This window comes from Pseudochaenichthys georgianus, chromosome 3 (genome assembly GCF_902827115.2).
Source record: "Pseudochaenichthys georgianus chromosome 3, fPseGeo1.2, whole genome shotgun sequence".
Taxonomy (NCBI): domain Eukaryota; kingdom Metazoa; phylum Chordata; class Actinopteri; order Perciformes; family Channichthyidae; genus Pseudochaenichthys; species Pseudochaenichthys georgianus.
Window position 1 is genome coordinate 15,323,269 of NC_047505.1, and position 19,351 is coordinate 15,342,619.

At 44.8% G+C, this 19,351-nt stretch overlaps 1 protein-coding gene across 7 annotated transcripts in view; it reads right to left on the bottom strand.

The window, feature by feature from the left end:
• The window catches only part of herc1 (HECT and RLD domain containing E3 ubiquitin protein ligase family member 1), a 77,158-nt gene that overhangs the window by 31,416 nt on the left and 26,391 nt on the right, over window positions 1–19,351 (bottom strand). For 4 of the 7 annotated variants that reach the window (XM_034105463.2, XM_034105465.2, XM_034105466.2 and 1 more), the window contains exons 26-50: window positions 19,062–19,333; window positions 18,676–18,891; window positions 18,436–18,556; window positions 17,190–17,427; window positions 16,063–16,235; window positions 15,672–15,827; window positions 15,458–15,564; window positions 14,862–14,972; window positions 14,603–14,773; window positions 14,254–14,493; window positions 13,944–14,027; window positions 13,164–13,723; window positions 11,525–12,149; window positions 10,916–11,189; window positions 10,278–10,488; window positions 10,014–10,183; window positions 9,027–9,143; window positions 8,308–8,563; window positions 7,756–7,877; window positions 3,311–3,537; window positions 2,133–2,401; window positions 1,545–1,597; window positions 1,213–1,413; window positions 876–1,050; window positions 45–312 (exon numbers count right to left, since the gene is read on the bottom strand). In XM_034105463.2, the coding sequence (XP_033961354.1) occupies window positions 45–312; window positions 876–1,050; window positions 1,213–1,413; window positions 1,545–1,597; window positions 2,133–2,401; window positions 3,311–3,537; window positions 7,756–7,877; window positions 8,308–8,563; window positions 9,027–9,143; window positions 10,014–10,183; window positions 10,278–10,488; window positions 10,916–11,189; window positions 11,525–12,149; window positions 13,164–13,723; window positions 13,944–14,027; window positions 14,254–14,493; window positions 14,603–14,773; window positions 14,862–14,972; window positions 15,458–15,564; window positions 15,672–15,827; window positions 16,063–16,235; window positions 17,190–17,427; window positions 18,436–18,556; window positions 18,676–18,891; window positions 19,062–19,333 (5,417 nt within the window). The remainder of the gene's footprint in view (window positions 1–44; window positions 313–875; window positions 1,051–1,212; window positions 1,414–1,544; window positions 1,598–2,132; window positions 2,402–3,310; window positions 3,538–7,755; window positions 7,878–8,307; window positions 8,564–9,026; window positions 9,144–10,013; window positions 10,184–10,277; window positions 10,489–10,915; window positions 11,190–11,524; window positions 12,150–13,163; window positions 13,724–13,943; window positions 14,028–14,253; window positions 14,494–14,602; window positions 14,774–14,861; window positions 14,973–15,457; window positions 15,565–15,671; window positions 15,828–16,062; window positions 16,236–17,189; window positions 17,428–18,435; window positions 18,557–18,675; window positions 18,892–19,061; window positions 19,334–19,351) is intronic. The other 3 variants (XM_034105464.2, XM_034105456.2, XM_034105461.2) reach the window with 3 other exon arrangements.

Below are 19,351 nucleotides of genomic sequence, written 5' to 3' on the forward strand. Positions count from 1 at the left end.
GATATAAAAACTAAATCAGCCGAATGATGAGTTGCATGATGTACCTGAGTGCAGAGCTGCACCAGCAGCTTGGCAGCGTTGGGGCTGTTGGAGGCCAAGCAGCCCACAGCTGTGCTGAGGTAAGCCAGACAGGAGATGGGTTTGCCCGACTTGGCGGCCCCGCGGGGCCTTTCAGAGTGACCGGAGCCCGATGTTGGACTGGTGGAAAGACCGGCTCTGCCTGCAGCCGCCAGACACATCAGCCTGACCAGAGTCCTGATGTCGGTCAAACCCAGAGACTCCAGACCGGCTGCCAGGCTGCAGCTGGAGCCACTGTAAGGGAGGGAGAGAGGGGGAGTATAGAGGAATGAAGAGAGAGGGAAGCCATGTATTACATAACAAATGGAGGATATTCTATTCTCAAAATATTCAAATAATCTTCCACTTCTTCAACCAAAAATGTAAATGGAGAAAATATTTTAGGAAGATCATTGCGTTATATCTCACCTAACTTATTGATTTTGAAATAGCCAGTCTTATTACGTGATAAACAAGGAAAGAGGTTGCAAATATGTGATCACATCAACACAAGTTGAAATACACTGTACCCGAGCAACTCATTTTGTCTAACAAGAATCCCAATTTCATAGTTATATTATTTTCGGTGCATTAGAACCACTTTTCGATACTATCATGGCATCTTTGCCAAGGTTGTACATTTTAAAATCTTATAAGTAAGAAAGAAATAAGTTGTACAAATAGCCAGACAACCTATATATATCTGGAACTGCTATTCATCCAACATGGCAGGAGAGCACATTACAAAGCTGCACATGCAGGTCTATTACAAACGCCCAGGCAGTGTGTCGGCATGCTCTTGTGTTGATGTCAATTACCTGACAGACAGCAGGGACAGGGCTCTCATCACCATGGTCCTGGCCAGCAGCACCTGGGCTGCAGCCGTCACCCTCCTCAGCGCCATCACGCGGTCATGAGGGTTCTGGAGGGCCGCCGCCTGCTCGCCGAGGGTCACTCTGCCCGTGGAACTCTTATCCACCGAGGTCTGACAGCCTAAACACAAACACACACAGAAGCTTAAGAGATGTTCAAGATTGGTCGTACGACTTATTAGCTTATATTCGGCTATTTTAAATAATTCCACTGTTTTTTGTAGAGAGAGCGTTTGTGTCGCTAACGTCCTCATTGCACCACTCTATGGGATCTTCTTCACACCTATTTGCAGCAGGGTCTCTTCCATGCTGTTGGTGGCTGTCACCATGGCAACAGAAGCTCCAAGAGGGTCGCTGTCTGGAAACTGGACAGCCTCGGGGACGATCTTCCGCTCACTGAGACCCAACGGTCCGACCAAGAGCTCAAACTCCTCCTCCCCCGTCAGCTTCTCCTCTTCGTCAACGTCAAGCATGTCCCAGTCCTCTGTAGCGGGACGGACAGACATCAAATATAATTGTAATCAAAGCTAAGCAAAAAGGTCTGTGTGTTACTGCGCAGAACATTCAAAAACATTGGATTTCGAATTCAGCTTGACATTTTAAAATTGACAATACCTTCATAGACACTGTCCTGCTTGCCCAGGAGGTCAGGAGCTTGTCCCTTATACCTGTGAACATGTCAAAGAGAAGATTACAATTCATCAGATTCATAACCGAATGTCTGATGATTTCAACATGACAAACAGTGAGTTTACAGATGTGCAGTCCATGTATGTTTCCAAACAGATACATGTAATAAGGAACTAAAGCTTTTAAAAGTGGTCTGGAGAGTTACCCGTTTCTCAAATCATTATTAAAAAAAATTATAATAATAAAACAAAAGAGAACACTAATCAAATCTTTGTTAAAAAAAATTCAAAGAGGCCAGCGACAAGCCATTACATGTGGCCAACTCACGACTGAGCGCTGCGTTCGGCGTCTTCTTTCCGAGCCATTTTGAGGTGCTGTTCCAAGCACTCTAAATAAAGACAATCTGACTTTTCAGAAAAGCACTTGTGCAAAGCTTGTATTTGGCCGCGTGAACAAACCAACCTAAAGCGGTCCTCTTTGTAAGCAGCTTGGATGTACGGGCTAATAACGCTAAGATACAGTGAAGACACACATGTGCTCTCATGTTCACTCCATCTTCTCGGGTGTACCAACCTCTCCACAATGGGGACTTTGGCTTTGCTTTTGATGGCCAGGTACTTCTCTCTGCAGCCTCCACACAGCAGGTAGTACGGGTTTCCACTCCCACACTCCCCTCCAAACCAGCCGTCTACATAGGAGCCGTTGCTGCGGTAACCTTGCCTGTTGGCGCTGCGGCCGCATCCTGGGTGGCTCTTCTTCATGTGCTGGTTGAAGTTGGCGACGTTGGCCTCACACAGCTCGCACACCACAACTTCATCGCGATCATCCGTTTCACACACGTGCTGCGCGGTGTGGTGAAATGACAGAGTGACACACACATTCACATCGATGAAGACAAACAAGACAGAGTTGTTCAGAGCAGCAGGTAGGCATCCATGTGGTGTGTTAGAAATCAACAACAATCTGGTCCAAGCAACAGCCAGGGAATAATCATTTTGTTAGTGTCAAGCCTTTCATTCCATGCCAGTTAGATCAGTAGAGTGGGTGGGCTCTTGGGAGAAATGTGCAAGCGAGTGACTTTAAAGGGGACATATGCGCATTGTCAGGTGCCTCTACTGTGACATGTTAACATGCTTTGATGTTCCAATGTTCTCATACTTCCTATGCCTGAAACCAGAGCCCAGTCTGCTCTGATTGGTTAACTGGTCGTCTCTTGTGGTTAGCGAACCACTTAGAGATGTCCCGCCCCTTAGACTATCAAATACAATGTATTGGAGTCAGAGGTTGCACTAGAGTTTTTGGCTGCCCGTCCTTTTGACGGACAGGATCATAACATTTCCGTCACAATCCATTATTACCCGTCGGTGCTTTCAGATTTTTCCGTCATTGTTAAAAAAAAATCGGTCATAGACGGAACATATTGGGTTAACGCGACCTCTGATTGGAGTGCTAGCCAATAGAATGGCTAGGGTTAAGAAGTGATGTCACTATGTTACGTTTCAGGCAGGGTTGTGTGCGAGAGAAACTCCCTCTGGAGGGAACTTTGGGATTGTAGCCTTTGCAGACCATCTACAGGCACAAGGACCTAGCCATCACACTAGCGGAAAGGGAAACCCGCACAAAGCACAAAGGCCCCTATACGTAGGCCTTTTAGCGTGCACGTATAGTATGAGCTAACTGTGAGAAGGGATGCGGGTAAAGAGCAGAATGGAGTTGGCAGCCCTCTGGACAAAGCATAAAGTCACACACACCCATGTTGGCCAGTCCAGTACCTCCGGGATCCACATTCCCAGAATATCCGTGTCGCTGGCCAGATCCTGGCCGAACATGGCCTCCATGGTCTCCTCATCCAGGTCCATCTCCAGCTCTTCGTCCAGGTTGAAGTCGTAGAGGGCGCCGGGGTCTTGTTGCTGCTGGAGCGACGAGACCTCCCGCCGTGATTGGCTGTGGTGCGCCTGCACCGAGCGGTACAGTCCTGCTGAAGGGGAGAGGAGGTTTAAAGTGAAGTGAAGGGGACATATGCGCATTGTCAGGTGCCTTAAACTGCTGGCTAAAGATAACCGTAAATACAGTAGGATTGTTATTCACGTCGGTGGTAATGATGTTCGTTTACATCAATCAGAATGCACAAAACTTAATGTGGAGTCGGTGTGTAGTTATGCTAAAACAATGTCGGACACCGTAATCTTCTCTGGTCCCCTCCCCAATCTGATCAATGATGACATGTATAGCCGCATGTCATCATTTCAGCGCTGGTTGTCTTGGTGGTGCCCAGCAAACAATGTGGGCTTCGTAAATAATTGGACAGCCTTCTGGGGAAAACCTGGTCTGATTAAGAGAGACGGCATTCACCCTACTTTGAAAGGTGCAGATCTCATTTCGGCAAACATTTCAGGGCTTTGTGGACGTAATCCATGACAAACTGGAGTTGAGACCAGGAGGCAGAGTCGCAGTCTTACACGCTTCTCTGCGCTCTCTCCTAGGCAGTCACCCATAGGAATCCCGAACCCAATAAAATACCCAATATTAGCGGTGTGTGTGTCTGCCCAAGGACAATTTAAGGTAAAACCTAATAGAGGTGTCATACATAATAACCTAATAAAAGTAAATGTAACAACTACTACAGTGCAACAAAACAGTAGATTAAATGTGGTCTCTTAAACATAAGATCTCTAGCATCTAAAGCAATATTGGTAAATGATTTAATATCAGATTATAATATTGATATATGCTGTCTCACTGAAACTTGGTTGAGACATGAAGAATATGTCAGCATAAATGAGGCCACTCCACCCAGCCATGTCAACACTCATATTGCTCGAGGCACGGGCCGAGGAGGTGGAGTTGCAGCAATCTTTGACTCAAGTTTACTTATCAATACTAAACCAAAATGTAATTATACCTCTTTTGAAAGCCTCGTTTTTAGTCTTACGCATCCGACCTGGAAACTTTGCAGCCAATCTTATTTGTTACAGTGTATCGTGCACCAGGTCCTTATTCAGAATTCTTATCAGAATTCTCTGAGTTTTTATCAACTTTGGTTCTTAAAACAGACAAAGTAATTATCGTAGGTGACTTTAATATTCATGTTGACGATGATAAAAATAGCCTTACTGTTGCATTTAACTCTATATTAGATTCTGTTGGTTTCTGTCAGAGTGTAAATAAACCAACCCACTGTTATAATCACACTCTCGACCTTGTTCTGACTTATGGTATTGAAATTGAGCAACTATTAGTCGAACCGCATAATCCTGCTCTATCCGACCATTTCTTAGTAACTTTTGAAGTACTGTTACTAGACTACAAAGCATTAGTCAAAAGCTCTTGCAGCAGAAACCTATCTGTTAGTGCTATAGCCACATTTAAGGAAGAGATTCCACCAATACTTAACTCGATAGCATGTCTGCATGTAGGGGAGGAAACTTATACAAAATGTACACCACCCCAAATTGATCATGTTGTTGATAGTGCTATAGATGCGCTGCGAATAAAATTAGACTCTGTTGCTCCTTTGAAAAAGAAGAAAATAAAACAACATAGATTAGCTCCATGGCATAATGCCGAAACCCGCAAAATAAAGCAAAAGTCTAGACAACTTGAAAGGATATGGCGTTCCACTAAACTTGAAGAATCTCGTTTAATTTGGCATATTACTCTCAATGAATATAAGAAAGCACTGCGTAAAGCGAGAGCAGCCTACTACTCTTCATTAATAGATGAGAATAAGAATAATGCAAGATTTCTTTTCAGCACTGTAGCCAGGCTGACAGAGAGCCACAGCTCCATTGAGCCTTCTATTCCCATAGCACTCAGTAGTAATGATTTTATGTGCTTTTTTAACGATAAAATTGTTACTCTTAGAAACAAAATTAATGACCTCTTGCCTTCGACCAGTATAGTGTTATCAACAGCTCCCGGAATCGTAAGTTCTAATATTACACTAGATAGTAAACTAGAATGCTTTTCAGCCATTAACCTTGAACAATTACATTCAATGATTCTCTCTTCTAAACCATCAACGTGCATGTTAAACCCAATTCCAACTAAGCTGTTGAAGGAAGTTTTTCCATTAATTAGCACTTCTTTATTAAATATTATGAATATGTCTTTATTATCAGGCTATGTTCCACAATCATTCAAAGTAGCAGTGATAAAACCGCTTCTTAAAAAGCACAACCTCGATCCAGAGGTTTTAGCCAACTATAGACCTATTTCTAATCTTCCGTTCCTCTCAAAAATTCTTGAGAAAGCGGTCGCAAAACAGTTGTGTGATTACTTAAAAAACAATGATTTATTTGAAGATTTTCAGTCTGGCTTTAGAACACATCATAGCACAGAGACAGCTCTGGTTAAAGTCACAAATGATATTCTAATAGCCTCAGACAAGGGACTTGTCTCTATTCTTGTTTTGCTCGATCTCAGTGCTGCATTTGATACTATCGACCATGATATCCTATTGCAAAGACTAGAGCACTTAGTTGGCATACAGGGAACTGCTTTAGGCTGGTTTAGGTCCTATCTATCTGAACGCTCTCAGTTTGTACGTGTTAACGATGAATCTTCCACGCAAACCAAAGTTAGCCATGGAGTGCCACAGGGCTCAGTGCTCGGACCTATTTTGTTCACATTATATATGCTTCCGTTAGGCAATATTATAAGGAATCATTCTGTAAACTTTCATTGTTATGCGAATGATACTCAACTATATTTATCAATCAAGCCTGATGAAATTAATCATCTAAATAAAATTCAAGACTGCCTTAAGGACTTAAAAACGTGGATGACCTTAAACTTTTTGATGTTAAACACGACCAAAACTGAAGTTATTGTACTTGGCCCGAAGAATCTACGAAACAAATTATCTAAAGACATACTAACTATGGATGGCATTAATTTGGCCTCCAGTGAGACTGTAAGGAATCTTGGTGTTATATTTGATCAGGATTTATCCTTTAACGCCCACATAAAATCAATTTCAAGGACCGCCTACTTCCATCTACGTAACATTGCAAAAATCAGGCATATCTTGCCTCAAAACGATGCAGAGAAACTAGTCCATGCATTTGTTACTTCTAGGCTGGATTATTGTAACTCTTTATTATCAGGCAGTACTAAGAAGTCAATCAAGTCGCTTCAGCTGATTCAAAATGCTGCGGCTCGTGTACTAACCAGAGTTAGGAAAAGGGACCACATTACTCCTGTTCTGGCTGCCTTACACTGGCTCCCTATAGAACACAGGATAGAATTTAAAATTCTTCTTCTCGCCTACAAAGCCCTTAATGGGCAGGCGCCATCTTACCTTAAAGAACTCATTATACCCTACTGTCCTACTAGGGCATTGCGTTCCAAGAATGCAGGGTTGTTGGTTGTTCCTAGAATCTTTAAAAGTACAATGGGAGCCAGAGCCTTTTCTTATCAAGCTCCACATTTGTGGAATCAGCTTCCAGTTTGTGTTCGGGCGGCAGACACCCTATCCGTTTTTAAGAGTGCGCTTAAGACCTTCCTTTTTGATAAAGCTTATAGTTAGGGCTGATTAGATTCAGCCCCTAGTTTTGCTGATATAGGCTTAGTTTGTCGGGGGACATCTTACTTCTTCCTTCTCTCTGTCTATACCCGTGTACACTCATGTTCCGATTAACCCAGCTTCCCCAAATGTCTTTCTTTTTGGTGTCTATATACGCTGGGATCCGGAGTCATGGATGATCCTGCGGTCCTGTGTCCTGGATCGCGAGCGCTGGATCTTGAGTCGTGGCTGTGGTCCTGGATCATCGGTCCTGGATGGATATCCTCGTGGATTCATCTTCCTATTATACACACATGCATTTCCAAACATTTGGACTACCTATGTTGCAAATGTATTATCTTTTCAATTTACACACGGCATCTATTGCACGTCTGTCCGTCCTGGGAGAGGGATCCCTCCTCTGTTGCTCTCCCTGAGGTTTCTCCCATTTTTCCCTTTAAACTGGGTTTTCTTTGGAAGTTTTTCCTTGTACGATGTGAGGGTCTAAGGACAGAGGGTGTCGTATTGTCATACTGATATTCTGTACACACTGTGAAGACCACTGAGACAAATGTAACATTTGTGATATTGGGCTATATAAATAAACATTGATTGATTGATTGATTGAGTGAAGAAGCGGGCGATAAAGTTATAAGGAGAGGTAAATGAGGCTCTTGTGGAATGTCTTACCAGCGCGGGCTAACAGCGTGCGTGCTGCCAGGTCAAAGCGGTGTTTCCTGCCGGCAGCAGAGCGGCCTCTGAGCGGACCGCCACTGGAGGCCGATGCATTGTCCTGCTCCAGACCCTCAGGACTACAAAAGAACACAAATAAATGCTTTTAAAATATTGACTATACATTACAAATGTTAAATCTTCTGGCATTCAGGATAGGGTAAGAAACTGTAATATTTATAATGACGTGGTATATGATTTAAACTAATGTACATCATCATTGTCTACCATGATTCCAAAAGGAGAACCAGACTTACAAAAGCCTAAACATCATTCTGAAGGTAATGGATACCAGACAATGATACTATTCTCCCTTCTTGTTTTCTCATGCCATGCAGATATCTTCATTCAAAGGAGAATGATATACAAGATATATATGTGCTGAGTTTTAGGCTCGTACATTCTTTTTGGATGTTTCTATTAGAACATGTTTACATTAAAGCATGTCAACTGTTGTTCTGAATGTATCTTTATTCGCTTTATTCAACCGTAGAAGAAAAGCTTTTGTACCTCTCGCTGAAGCCCTCCTCCATTTCTGAGGCATCAGCACTGGCGATGTCTCCAGGAGAGACCAGGTAGGGGCTCCTGTCCAGAGACTTGCCTCCAGAAGAGGCTGTTGCGCCTGGGCAGGACAAGTCGGAGCCGTCGCCGCCGACACCACTGCCTCTGGTGTGACCCTCTTCATGCTCCTCCTCCGTGCCGGGATGTTCTATCATCCACATGGCCAGCACCGTGATGTTCTGAGCGTCTGCTTCTCCACTGGCACCTGAGTGAACGGGAACACACACAGAACAGCACAAGATGATCATACTACAATATGTAGAGTCTTACTAAACACTTTTTGATCCATTACCTGCTGTTCCTGTACCAATCTGTAGTCGACTGAAAATAGTGATAACCTTTTATTCCATGTTTTCAGTACCTTGTAGTGCATTTAATGTAGTTTCTGTTGTGTTTGTATTTAAATCTCTTTTAATGTATCCTTTTTTTATTAGTAGTTTTTGCACAAAGACACAATTCAGCCTGTTGAATGCAAACTTACACAATCAATTGTTTCCTTCAATGTGAAATGTGTTGCTTTTCTGTTTTATATTATTGTGACATTTCAGTATTTGTGATTGTAATAATGTTCTCAAATAACCATATATAGTCGACTTTATAAAAAATACATTTAAAAAAGTTTCAATAAAGTACAATTTGAAAAAAGGGGGCATGCAACTCAGACTGACCGGTGGCTTCCAGAGCTTTGGTGATCTGCCGCAGGGAGAAGCCCATCTCCAACAGGGGCGCAGCGATGGCCGGGGGAGGGGGGGATGTGGACAGCCTACTGCTGGGGTCCGACAGAGCTGAAGTAAACAACACCACCACAATTAGTACAAATCTCTATGTGTTCGTTATACTGGAGAATGAAATAACAAGAATGTCATCATTTCACTTTTTGAGTAAAGGCTGCCGTTTAAATCTAACAATTAAAGTTACACTGAGGAAATACGTTGTATTGTATTTACTAAAAACCCCTTATACTCTTACAAATGAGTTTCCTTTCTCTGAAAATATTTGCATATATCTGCTTTGTGATGCATCAGGCTCTATTGATTCAGACTGTCAGCTTAAAGCCATTGAACTCATCGTGGTTTCACTTTGCATGATTTATCAGAGCGGCGGTTTGCAATGTCACAGGTCTTACAAGTAAAGGTCAAAGGAGGTGGACAGCAGCGGACATAAGAGTTAAAAGGGTTACATACTGGACTTTGAATCAGCAGCTCTCTGATGTTTGCATCAACGACCGCAATCTGACAGAGTTCATTTAAAGATGAACCAAAGGGGAATCCCTCGTCATGAATGATATCAGTCTTCAATGGGTTTGCATTGAATTCAAACCCGTGTCAACAAGCTATAAAACTGTTTGCCATCGTATTTTGTTTTAATAATACTTTAATATCATTCTTTTTTTAATCAAGTTTAATAAAACTTAAGTTACAACTCCCCTCCATTGTAGCACATGATTTTGGCTTTCGTCACATTTTATTTCACTATAAAAACCAATATTAAATTTGAGATTTTTTTTTAAAAAGTTATTCTAATAGGCTGCAACCAACACTTATTTTCATTATTGATAAATCACACGCACATTATTTTCTGGATTAATTTAATGAAGTTTGTTGTCTGAAAATTCTCTCTCGATATTTACACTCATGGCAGTCAGGCATACTTACAGGTACCTGTCCTGTTCTGTTGTCTGGAGGGCTGGGAGTCGGGGGAGGTGAGACTCTGACTGCGGCCCACCTCGTCTGAGGGGGAGGTCGGCAGAGAGGTTACTGCTGGGGGAGTCTGAGCTCGCCGGGTTGGAGCCAGAGTGGTAGTCGGGTAGCTTGAGAACATTTGCCTGTCAGAGAAGCATTGAAATAATCATCTCGATTGAATCATACATGAGAAACGAGGCTCGTCAACTGACGGTATGTACAGCCATCTGTTCTGACCTGAGGAGGCTGAGAGGCATGACCCCCGGAGACTCGGATGCAGGGACAGTCTCTGTGTCTGTGACAGGGGTGGTGGCAGTGGTGGTGTCCTCCAGCGAGGAGCTCATGAAGGAGGTGGTGCTGGAGGCAGAGGGGCTGGTTGTGACTGGAGTCTGTGCCAACTGCTCCCCCTCTGTCCCGTCCCCCTCCCCCTCCGGCTCACTTCTCACTCCTAAAGGGTGTAAAAAGACAGACGAAGCTGAAAAGTTATTGTTATCTTTTAAGAATTCCCAGCAGTAATAAACAATCACACCGTCATCAGCTGCTCAGCGGACACTTTAGGATTTTACCCCAAGCAGTAACATGCTAACTAATTTCCCAGTTTGAGGACTCATTCCTGCACCACTCTATACCACCAAGGCTAACAGACAACTCCCACTTCCTAGGTTCTTTAGTTTCTCTTTTCTTAACAGGACTCCACTCTGCTTTCCATTTTATAAACCCCCCCCAAAACATATTACCTACTGTAATCACACTGTATATGTAAATAGTATCCTGTGTCTATAATTTTACACATAGGTTGGTTTATTATATTTTATTCTATCTTATATATAGATTTTAAATGTCTTATCCAATCTAAAATGTTTATATATTCTCACCAGGCTTAGCTTTTCCTCCACTGGGCTCCTCCAACAGCCCGTTCACAACAAGCTTGTAGATCATGGCCTGTGCCCGCTCCAGGTCTGCCAGGCCCAGGGCCCGCTTGATGGGGGAGCGCATCACTGCCCTCTTCACCATGTGGCGCATGAGGAACTGCAGAGCCGCTCGCATCTCCACCTCTTCCTGGCACACCGGCGAGGTGGCAGCTGTGCTCCCGTTGGTGCTGGCATTCAGATCAGCGTTGTGCCCGCTGGATGCTGCGTCTGGTAACACCTTGATGTTACAAGAGAGGATAAGTTAGCATACCTCTGACCGCTATTTGGACTGGATTGGTTTCAGGCAAGACATTTGGCTCACACCTGCCAGATTCTGTGTATTTGTATTGGTTTGAATTGTCAAAGAATAAATATGTTGCAAGAATGCACACATTCGCTTCCTCGCAGATAATTAGACGATGAGACCGATACTTGAGCACAAATCTCATCATCTAACTCTTAGCCGGAAAGCCAATCAAAAATATTTCTGAAAATGTTGAAAGGTTCTACTGTAACTATGTTGACTTAAGGTTACTCAAACAACTGAAGAACATCGAAGTGATACAACTGTACCTTTGGTATTAGCAGCAGCTCAGCATACTTGCTGCAGCTGAGCAGGGCGCTCAGGGTCTTCATGGCTCCCAGGTAGAGGTAGGAAAGCTGCACAGCATGGATTTCCGACTGCATGGCGACGGAGGAGGGCGAAGTCTCGTGACTGCGGGAGCCGTGCTCATGGCCTTTCTTCCTGCTTCCTTCAACCGGAGTGTGAGGAGCTGCAGTGAAGAGGGTCTCGTTGCCTCCACTCACAACAGAGGAGATTTCGCTCTCTGACTTTGAGCCGGGTGCTGCATGTGCCTTCACCTCATCGAGGCTGTGGGACACACGCATGTCAGAGGTGTTTGGAGCCCCAGGTGCTTCTTGGTTATCTCTTTCTTCCTTTCGGTTGTGCCCCTCGTTCTCCGCCTTCTCTTCGTTACCCGTGGGCTCGAGCCCGGTGGAGGCCGCGTTGCGATGCTTCTTGTCGTGGCGTCGCGCGCTGAGCTTGGTGGCGGTTTCCTCGTGGATGCTGGTGAGGTAGGTGAGGTCCAACAGCAGCGAGGCGGTGAGGCCGCGGAATCGTGCCACGTCGAAGGGCAGCGGCTCGCAGGGTTCCAGGTTGTACAGCGGAGTGTCACTAGGTGACCAGAAAGTTGGGAAGCTTTAATAGAAAGGAGTGGAGAGTGAAAGGAGACAAGGGAAGGAAACACAAAGTGAGGGAAAGGGCACGAGAGAGAGAGCACGGCATGCAAAACAAATCAAGAGATGGAATGTCTGGAGACTAAAACCTTGATCGATGATTTAATGGGCCATGCACAAGCGTTCTGGATGAATGACGCGAGGGGCGAGTCAATAACACCAACATGACAAGAGTAAATAAGGGCGAGGGGAAATGAAAAGGTGATTCGAAAGCAATGAGGTGGCTAATGCAGTGTCAGAAGAATGTGAGTACAGGTGAAGAAACATTCAGCTCCAAGTGTGTTTTAAGATACATTATTTTAGCCATGTAGTCGTTCATGTAGTGCGGATCAATGTTTGCCTAGGTCAGTGGTTCCCAACCTCTTTTATCATCGAGTAAACTAACGACCCCCGACTAGCAGCTACGACATATTTTATTAAAACGTCATGTCACGTCAGTGCATCGCAATAAAAGTGCAACTCAACTCATAAGATGTACATAACTCTATAAAGTGAATGCAATAACTGCATGAAGTTTGTGTAAAGTGAGCCATTCGGATGCATGTATCGCAGATCAGTTTCATCTCATTTTTTTAACTTCGCATACAGTTCTGTGTTTTTCACATCGTACTTTAATCTGCTCCTTTTTTCAGTTTTTCGTCTAGTTCTTGCATTTTCTCAGCCATTGTTCCAATAGTTATAGCATATTATTAAAATGCTAAATGAGGCTGTTGACTAGTTAGCGTGTCTTTATTCTGTGAGGTTTAAACGTTTTCTTGCACTCTATAAAATCCAGAAAGTACAAACTTAACGACAAGTCAAGCAATTCCACATGGTTGGGAACTACTGGCCTGGTACGTTTCAGAGGCCTTTTGTCATGAAATATTGTCAAAATCGAAATAAATGTATCAATTAGTTAATAATAATTAAGCATACTAGCAGCGTATAGACAAAGAGAACAAAAAAAGATGCCACAGCAAAACATGTGTGCCGGTACCTGATGGTGATCTCGGCCTCGTCCCACTGCACCTTGGCCGAGGTGCTGCCCTCCTTCACCACGCCCAGCAGAGTGGCGTGCCTCCCGGTCTGCTTGTGCACACATCGCCCACCGACGCGCAATCCTGCATCCGCCCCTCCGATCACCGCCAGGACCGGCCACACCTCCGTGCAGAGCGTCCTGAGGTGGTGCTCCGACAGCTCTCCCAAGCCATGCTGTCGCCCGTGGCGGCCCCTCTCCTCCTCCGTCCTCGTGGGGGTTTCTTGGCTCTCGCTCTGAGCGTCGTGCTCCTCGCGGCTCTGCACCGATCGGCTCTTCTTCAGCCTCTGACCTCCACCGCCGCCGCTTGCACTGGCAGACTCTCTGAAGCAGAGTTTGATCTTGTGGAGGCGCTCCGTCATGGTCTTGTTGATGCAGTGGGTCCAGTGGTCTGTGCGGTGTAGGATGCGGATCAGCTGTGTGGTGGCCTCGGCCAGGACGGTGGCCATGGGGCTGCAGACCGGGTCGCCAGGCAACAGGTCTCGAGGCGTTCCCCTCATCTGCATGTCACAGATCTTAACCTGGCAAGACAATTTAGGTGACATTTCATTTGACATCCATGTGTCCAAAGTGTCCCCACTTCAGCATTCTAATTCAGAACAGACTTCTGTGGGAAATGTTCATAATTAGCACATTCATTCTTGAGGTCTGGCCATAAAAGGTCACAGTGACCTTGTCTTTTGACATACAGACGGAGAACAAGAAGGCTTTTCAGTCAGGTGGACACTTGTGTCGTCTTACCTTCTCCCCTGGGTTGCTGCTGTAGAACATCACACAGGGATAGAGCTCTGTGGCGTCAACATCCTCAAACGCTAGCTTTGGTTCCTGTGGAATCACAAGTTAGCAGTTAGAGGTAGACACCGGACACATAGAAAGCTTTTCTAAATATCTTTTGTTTTCATGTGAAAGTGCATGAAAGGTTCTATATAAGTAAAGTAGATTTTCATATTATTTTAAGACACTTATAATCAGTGTTTGAAAGTCAGTTTTTATCCCACATGCCACTTGTGTTGTTGAAGAGCTTCGAGAGGTCGTGCCTTGCGCCTCTCACCTCTCCGTTCTTGCCGAAGGAGATGGTTCTGGCCTCCATGTCCAGAACACAGGTGATGAAGTCTCCCTGCGTGAAGCTGCTAAGTGCCAGTGTTTGTTCTCCATTGTGATAAAGGTTTCCGCTGTATGCCCGGTACAGCCACATGTCAGACGTGGTGCGGTGGTTGAAGTCGTGCACGGGCCATCGTGAAACGCCTACGCATGTGCCCTCGTTGCCGCGGTTCTCCTTGACGATGTAAAACTAGAAAGAAAAAATCAAATGTGAAATGAATGACATCGATTTTGATGATTAAACTCTGAGTTCACCGGACGCAGGGTTCCTCTTAAAATATATGTAATGTTCTCATTACCTTCCACTGGTAGCATCCAGAGGAGATACCAGTGGAGGCCAGGCCGTAGCCTTTCCCCCCACTGCCGTGCGTCAGCCCCTGGCCATTTTCCACCACACAACACTGAGCCTTCTCTGGGTCAAAGGACACTTCCTGGATGGGAAGGTTCTCATCCTCCTCTTCTGCCTCTCCCTGTGGAATAGAAAAAAAAAAGAGTCACTCAAACAACAATTGATGATACAGAAAGGTTGTTAGGGAAAGAGAATGGGTTGGTGTGTACCTGCAGTTTGAGTTCCTGAACTCTTTCTTTAATCTGAATGGAGTGTTTGGCTTGGGCAATGGGAGCCTCCCACATGCAGTCAGACAACAGGGCGAAGAGGCGCTCAACCACCTGAAGGAGAACAAACTGTTAGTTCACTGACTGTTTTAAGGGCTCATTAAACAGCTTAGTAGAATACTCAATTCTGATTGGTCAATTTGGACATTGTGCTGTCCGCCCTCTTCCATATCAGAGCTTGCTAAAGACGCTCGTCATATCAATCAGCAGAAAGAAGTACGGTACATTTAACGTCAGCTTTGGCAAAAAAACACGAGTTCTCTTCAACCAGAAAAGTCAGTGAGTTGGAGGACAAAGAAATCAGCAGAGAGACGGACGGAATGTAAACACTGAAGGCAGCACGGTGTGCTCTCAGTGCAACAGGCTGGTTCATTGAAAAGAAATGTGAACAGACTTTCACGCAGAAAACGTGCTGCTGTCTTTTTAAGTTATGTCAAGAACATATTGTAAAAATCGAAATGTTATCAAATGATTAGACTTATTTCTAAGTGATAATAAGCGGGATATCGGCAGGGATACGTATAGTGATAATAACATACCTGTGTGACTTGGTCGTCTTCCATATTGGCCTCACAGGCAGGCAGGACAGCCTCCAATACATGAAGAGCAAGGAGCCGAGTTCTTAAGTTCCCAACCAGAGGGACCCCTAGCAATAACCAACCCAGAGTTCATGTCTCGGCTTTGTTTTTCATCAGGTTAAGTACTGCACAGTTATCGCAGTTAAATGATATACGGTACATAAGGTGGTGGTACCTGAGCAGCATTTCTGTGCAGCTATGTTGAGCAGCACTTCAGTCCATTTAGGGGAGGCCATCTTGGACTGGATGGCCTTCGAAGACACCACCCTCCTGAGGAAAACCAGGAAGTCCCCGAGGTGGAGCTCAGCAGTGTGCTGCTTACGGAGCAATGCTGAAGAAACAAGACGACACAATTATTACATTTCGTGGAATAAAAACCTTCATTGTTCAAGGTTCAATCTTATCATTTAGGGAAATAATGTCTTGGATCATAGCTATTGAAAAACCAAAGTGAAATACACCAATACAGTATGTTGTATTTCCTATCAGACACATGAAGGCCAGCAGAGCTCACTCATCAGGTGACTGAAAGTGACAAAAAGATAAAGGGCGAACTCCAGGATCACCTCTGAAGTCTTTCTTCTCAGAGTCAGCACTGTCCTCCTGTTTGCTGTCTTCTTGCTCTTCCCCAGGAGAGAGGAGACTGACTCCTGCCTGAGACAGCAGGTTCTTCAGCTGACTGCACAGCAGGTCCAGCAGCGACTGAACCACCTTAGGACTCAACTTGTCTGCATATGTCCTGCAAAACAAAGAAAAGACACAATGTAACACTTCCTTAAGGCTAACATTCCTCCAGTATTACATCTCCCACGAGAAGACACTGCGGGTGAATATGGTAAACATGTATCTTTTAAACGTTAAATCCAATCCAACTTTATTTATATAGCACTTTAAAAACCTTCAGACCAAAGTGCTGTACAGAGAGATAAGCTCACACAACATAATATAAATACAAGATACAAACACAAAACAAACCAGAATAAACGTAATAATTAAAAAATAAATAACAGCCATATAATCAAAACAATAGACCACTGAAAGCAAATAAAAGCAACACTCTACTTGTTTTGGAATGCCAAGGAGAAGAGGTGGGTTTTAAGATGGGATTTAAAAGCAGTCAGTGTGGGAGCCTGTCTGATGAGCAAGGGCAGGTCGTTCCACAGTTTAGGGGCGGCAGCAGAGAAAGCACGGTCCCCTCTGCGCTTACACTTTGTTTTTGGCACCCTTAGGAGCAACTGATCAGCTGACCTGAGAGTGCGAGTTGGCGTGTAGCTGTGTAACAGCTCAGAGAGGTAGGGCGGGGCCAGGCCATTGAGTCACTCCATAAACCCAAAAAGAACTGTCATCATTTTTATAATAATAAACAACCAACACATCAATACAATATTATTAACAATACTATATTACTTACATTATGACATTCTGGTTTTGTATTAAAGGTTATCTGAATAGGTATGTTTTGAATTCAAAGCAGGCAAAGACAAATTCAAACTTTTGGTGAATTTAAAGGAAATGTTAAAACACCATTCGACAAAGTAAGTCAAATAAAGCAAAAATATTCTTGGATGTTTTCTCTCAAGTAGTCCACTAAACTGAAAAAAGACATGTTACGAAACAAAAGCAAAGCCAACATCTCTCTAGATGGATAGTGAACATCTAAGTGTTTCCTTGTAGCGTGCCGCCCATCTCTTACCCAGTGCTGATGGCCAGGATCTGCAGCAGGCGTGTGGAGGCCACCTTCAGGGCGGTGCTGAGCTGGGACACTCCGGGTTTCTGCAGCAGCTGGAGCGGCTGCCCCAGCATGGTCTCTGTCCCGCAGAGCTGCGACAGCACGTTGAGCAGCCCGCTGGAGATGGCCAGGGAGACGTCCACAGGCTGGTAGCGAACACTCAGGGCGAACACCGTCACCAGCAGGAGGCGCTGCTGGGCTTCTAGTATGGAGAAAGGACAAGACAAAGAGATGAGACAAAACCAAGTACCTAGAAAGAGAGGCAGGTGTTAAAGCAAATGTTCCTCGTGGCCAAACGGTGACTTACAGTTGGAAAGAGACGTCTATTAACCAGCCAACTTTTTTACCGATAGTCAACTTGCCAGGATGAAAACTTGAATAGCTCTTGTTTTAATCATTAGTTCCTAAAATGTGTTAAATGCACTAAAAGCCAAATCCAGAGTTATTTTCCCTCCCATTCACAAAATAAGTGCTTCTTAAAAGTCGGGCCATTTTGACTTCATGTACTACTGAGAAACTTTCATAGAAATAAACGGGTCCTGTTAGAAATTAAAATCAATGTTTTATGGCATAATGTACCTTAAACATACCGTCAGTTTAAATGCTATTTTATTCTGGAAAAAAACAGAAGTTCTCAATACCAAGCTTTTATTCTGAAAATCCATCATGACGACATCCGGGACTACCGCCCATTAGTATCATTAAAGTGGCTGTTGACGCCGTTAACGTGTATTACATATACAGTTATGACAGAGATAAGGAGGAGAAAAGGCATGTGGAAGTAAGCAATGAATGTAAAATGTCGAAATCCTCTGTTTAACACGATATCGGACACAGACGAACGGGGGGGGAAGTCCCCTACGTCACTACAGCTCCCAGAGAGGAGGCGCAAACAGCCAGCAAGCGGGAAGGACGAATGCTTGTAAGCTCTCTTCTGCACGGCCAGCACCTGCGAGAGGAAGCTGCAGACTTTCTCTCCTCACTGAACAATATCCTGTTTGTAACATTACCGCGCTTTCTATTAATTAAAGTACCCATTGGAACCTTCTCAGAGACTCAATTAGTCTCCTTTTAAAGCTTCTCTCCTGGACGCGAGAATAACGACCAAAGCATAACAGTCCCCTTCTCCAACTCGTAACCCGGAACAGACTGGGTCCGATACATCTTAAGGGCTCCCCTGCTGGGTTTGTAGAATAGAGGTCTCCATTACCTATGTGGTGCTTGTTTGCCTGCAGAGCCCTCTCCAGTGTGACAGACAGTTGCTGGTAGATCTTATGGACAGCTGTCTGGATTTCCATCTGGAGGCTCCTCTTAGCTGCTTTTACACCATCCTGCGGAAAAAGAAGGATGCACCAATATGTAAAGATGCATATAAAAGGGTTTGTACTCTATTGTAAATCAAATAGTGGGACATCTGCAAACTGCCTGGAAGTGTTTATCAGCCTCCTACCTGATAATGATGTAGCTGCACGCTCTCTCTCTTCAGCGCTCCGGTGCCCACGGTGCCGAGGCCAAAGCAACCCGCCAGGAACTGCAACCTGACGGAGGTGAGCAGGGAGGAGGACGGGAAGGCACCGCTGGTTCGATCTGCATTGCCGGGCAGGCTGCCCTTCTCCTCCATGCCAGAGATCAACACCACGATCTGGTGGAGCGCCTCCAACCGCAGCTGGAGATAAAACACATTCCAGAAGTCAAGCGGATATTCTAACGGGGTCACAAGAACAACTCTTGGACTGTATGTGACTCATATTGGCTGCCCTATGACCAATAATATGTTGCTACTTTCAGAAAGTCGAAATTATTAGTTGGATTCAAACTCCTGGGAGAACCCCACACCTCCGCTCTGCTCTGCTGCTGCTCCATCGCCAGGATAGTGGCCTGTGGGCTGGTGGACATGCTTTCTTCCGGCTCCTTGAAGGCTGGAGCCAGGCCTATGTCGCCACTGATGAAGCTGACCATGTTGTCGATGAGAGCGTGGATGCCCAGCGAGCGGCTCAGGTCCAGTTCTGACTCTTCGTAGGAGAACGCCGAGCTGTAGCTCCGCTGGCGGCTCAGTTTGGCGCGGAACCAGGACTCAGCCAGGGAGTCTGGGAAGCTGTGGAGTAAGCCTAAAGACGGGGGGATGG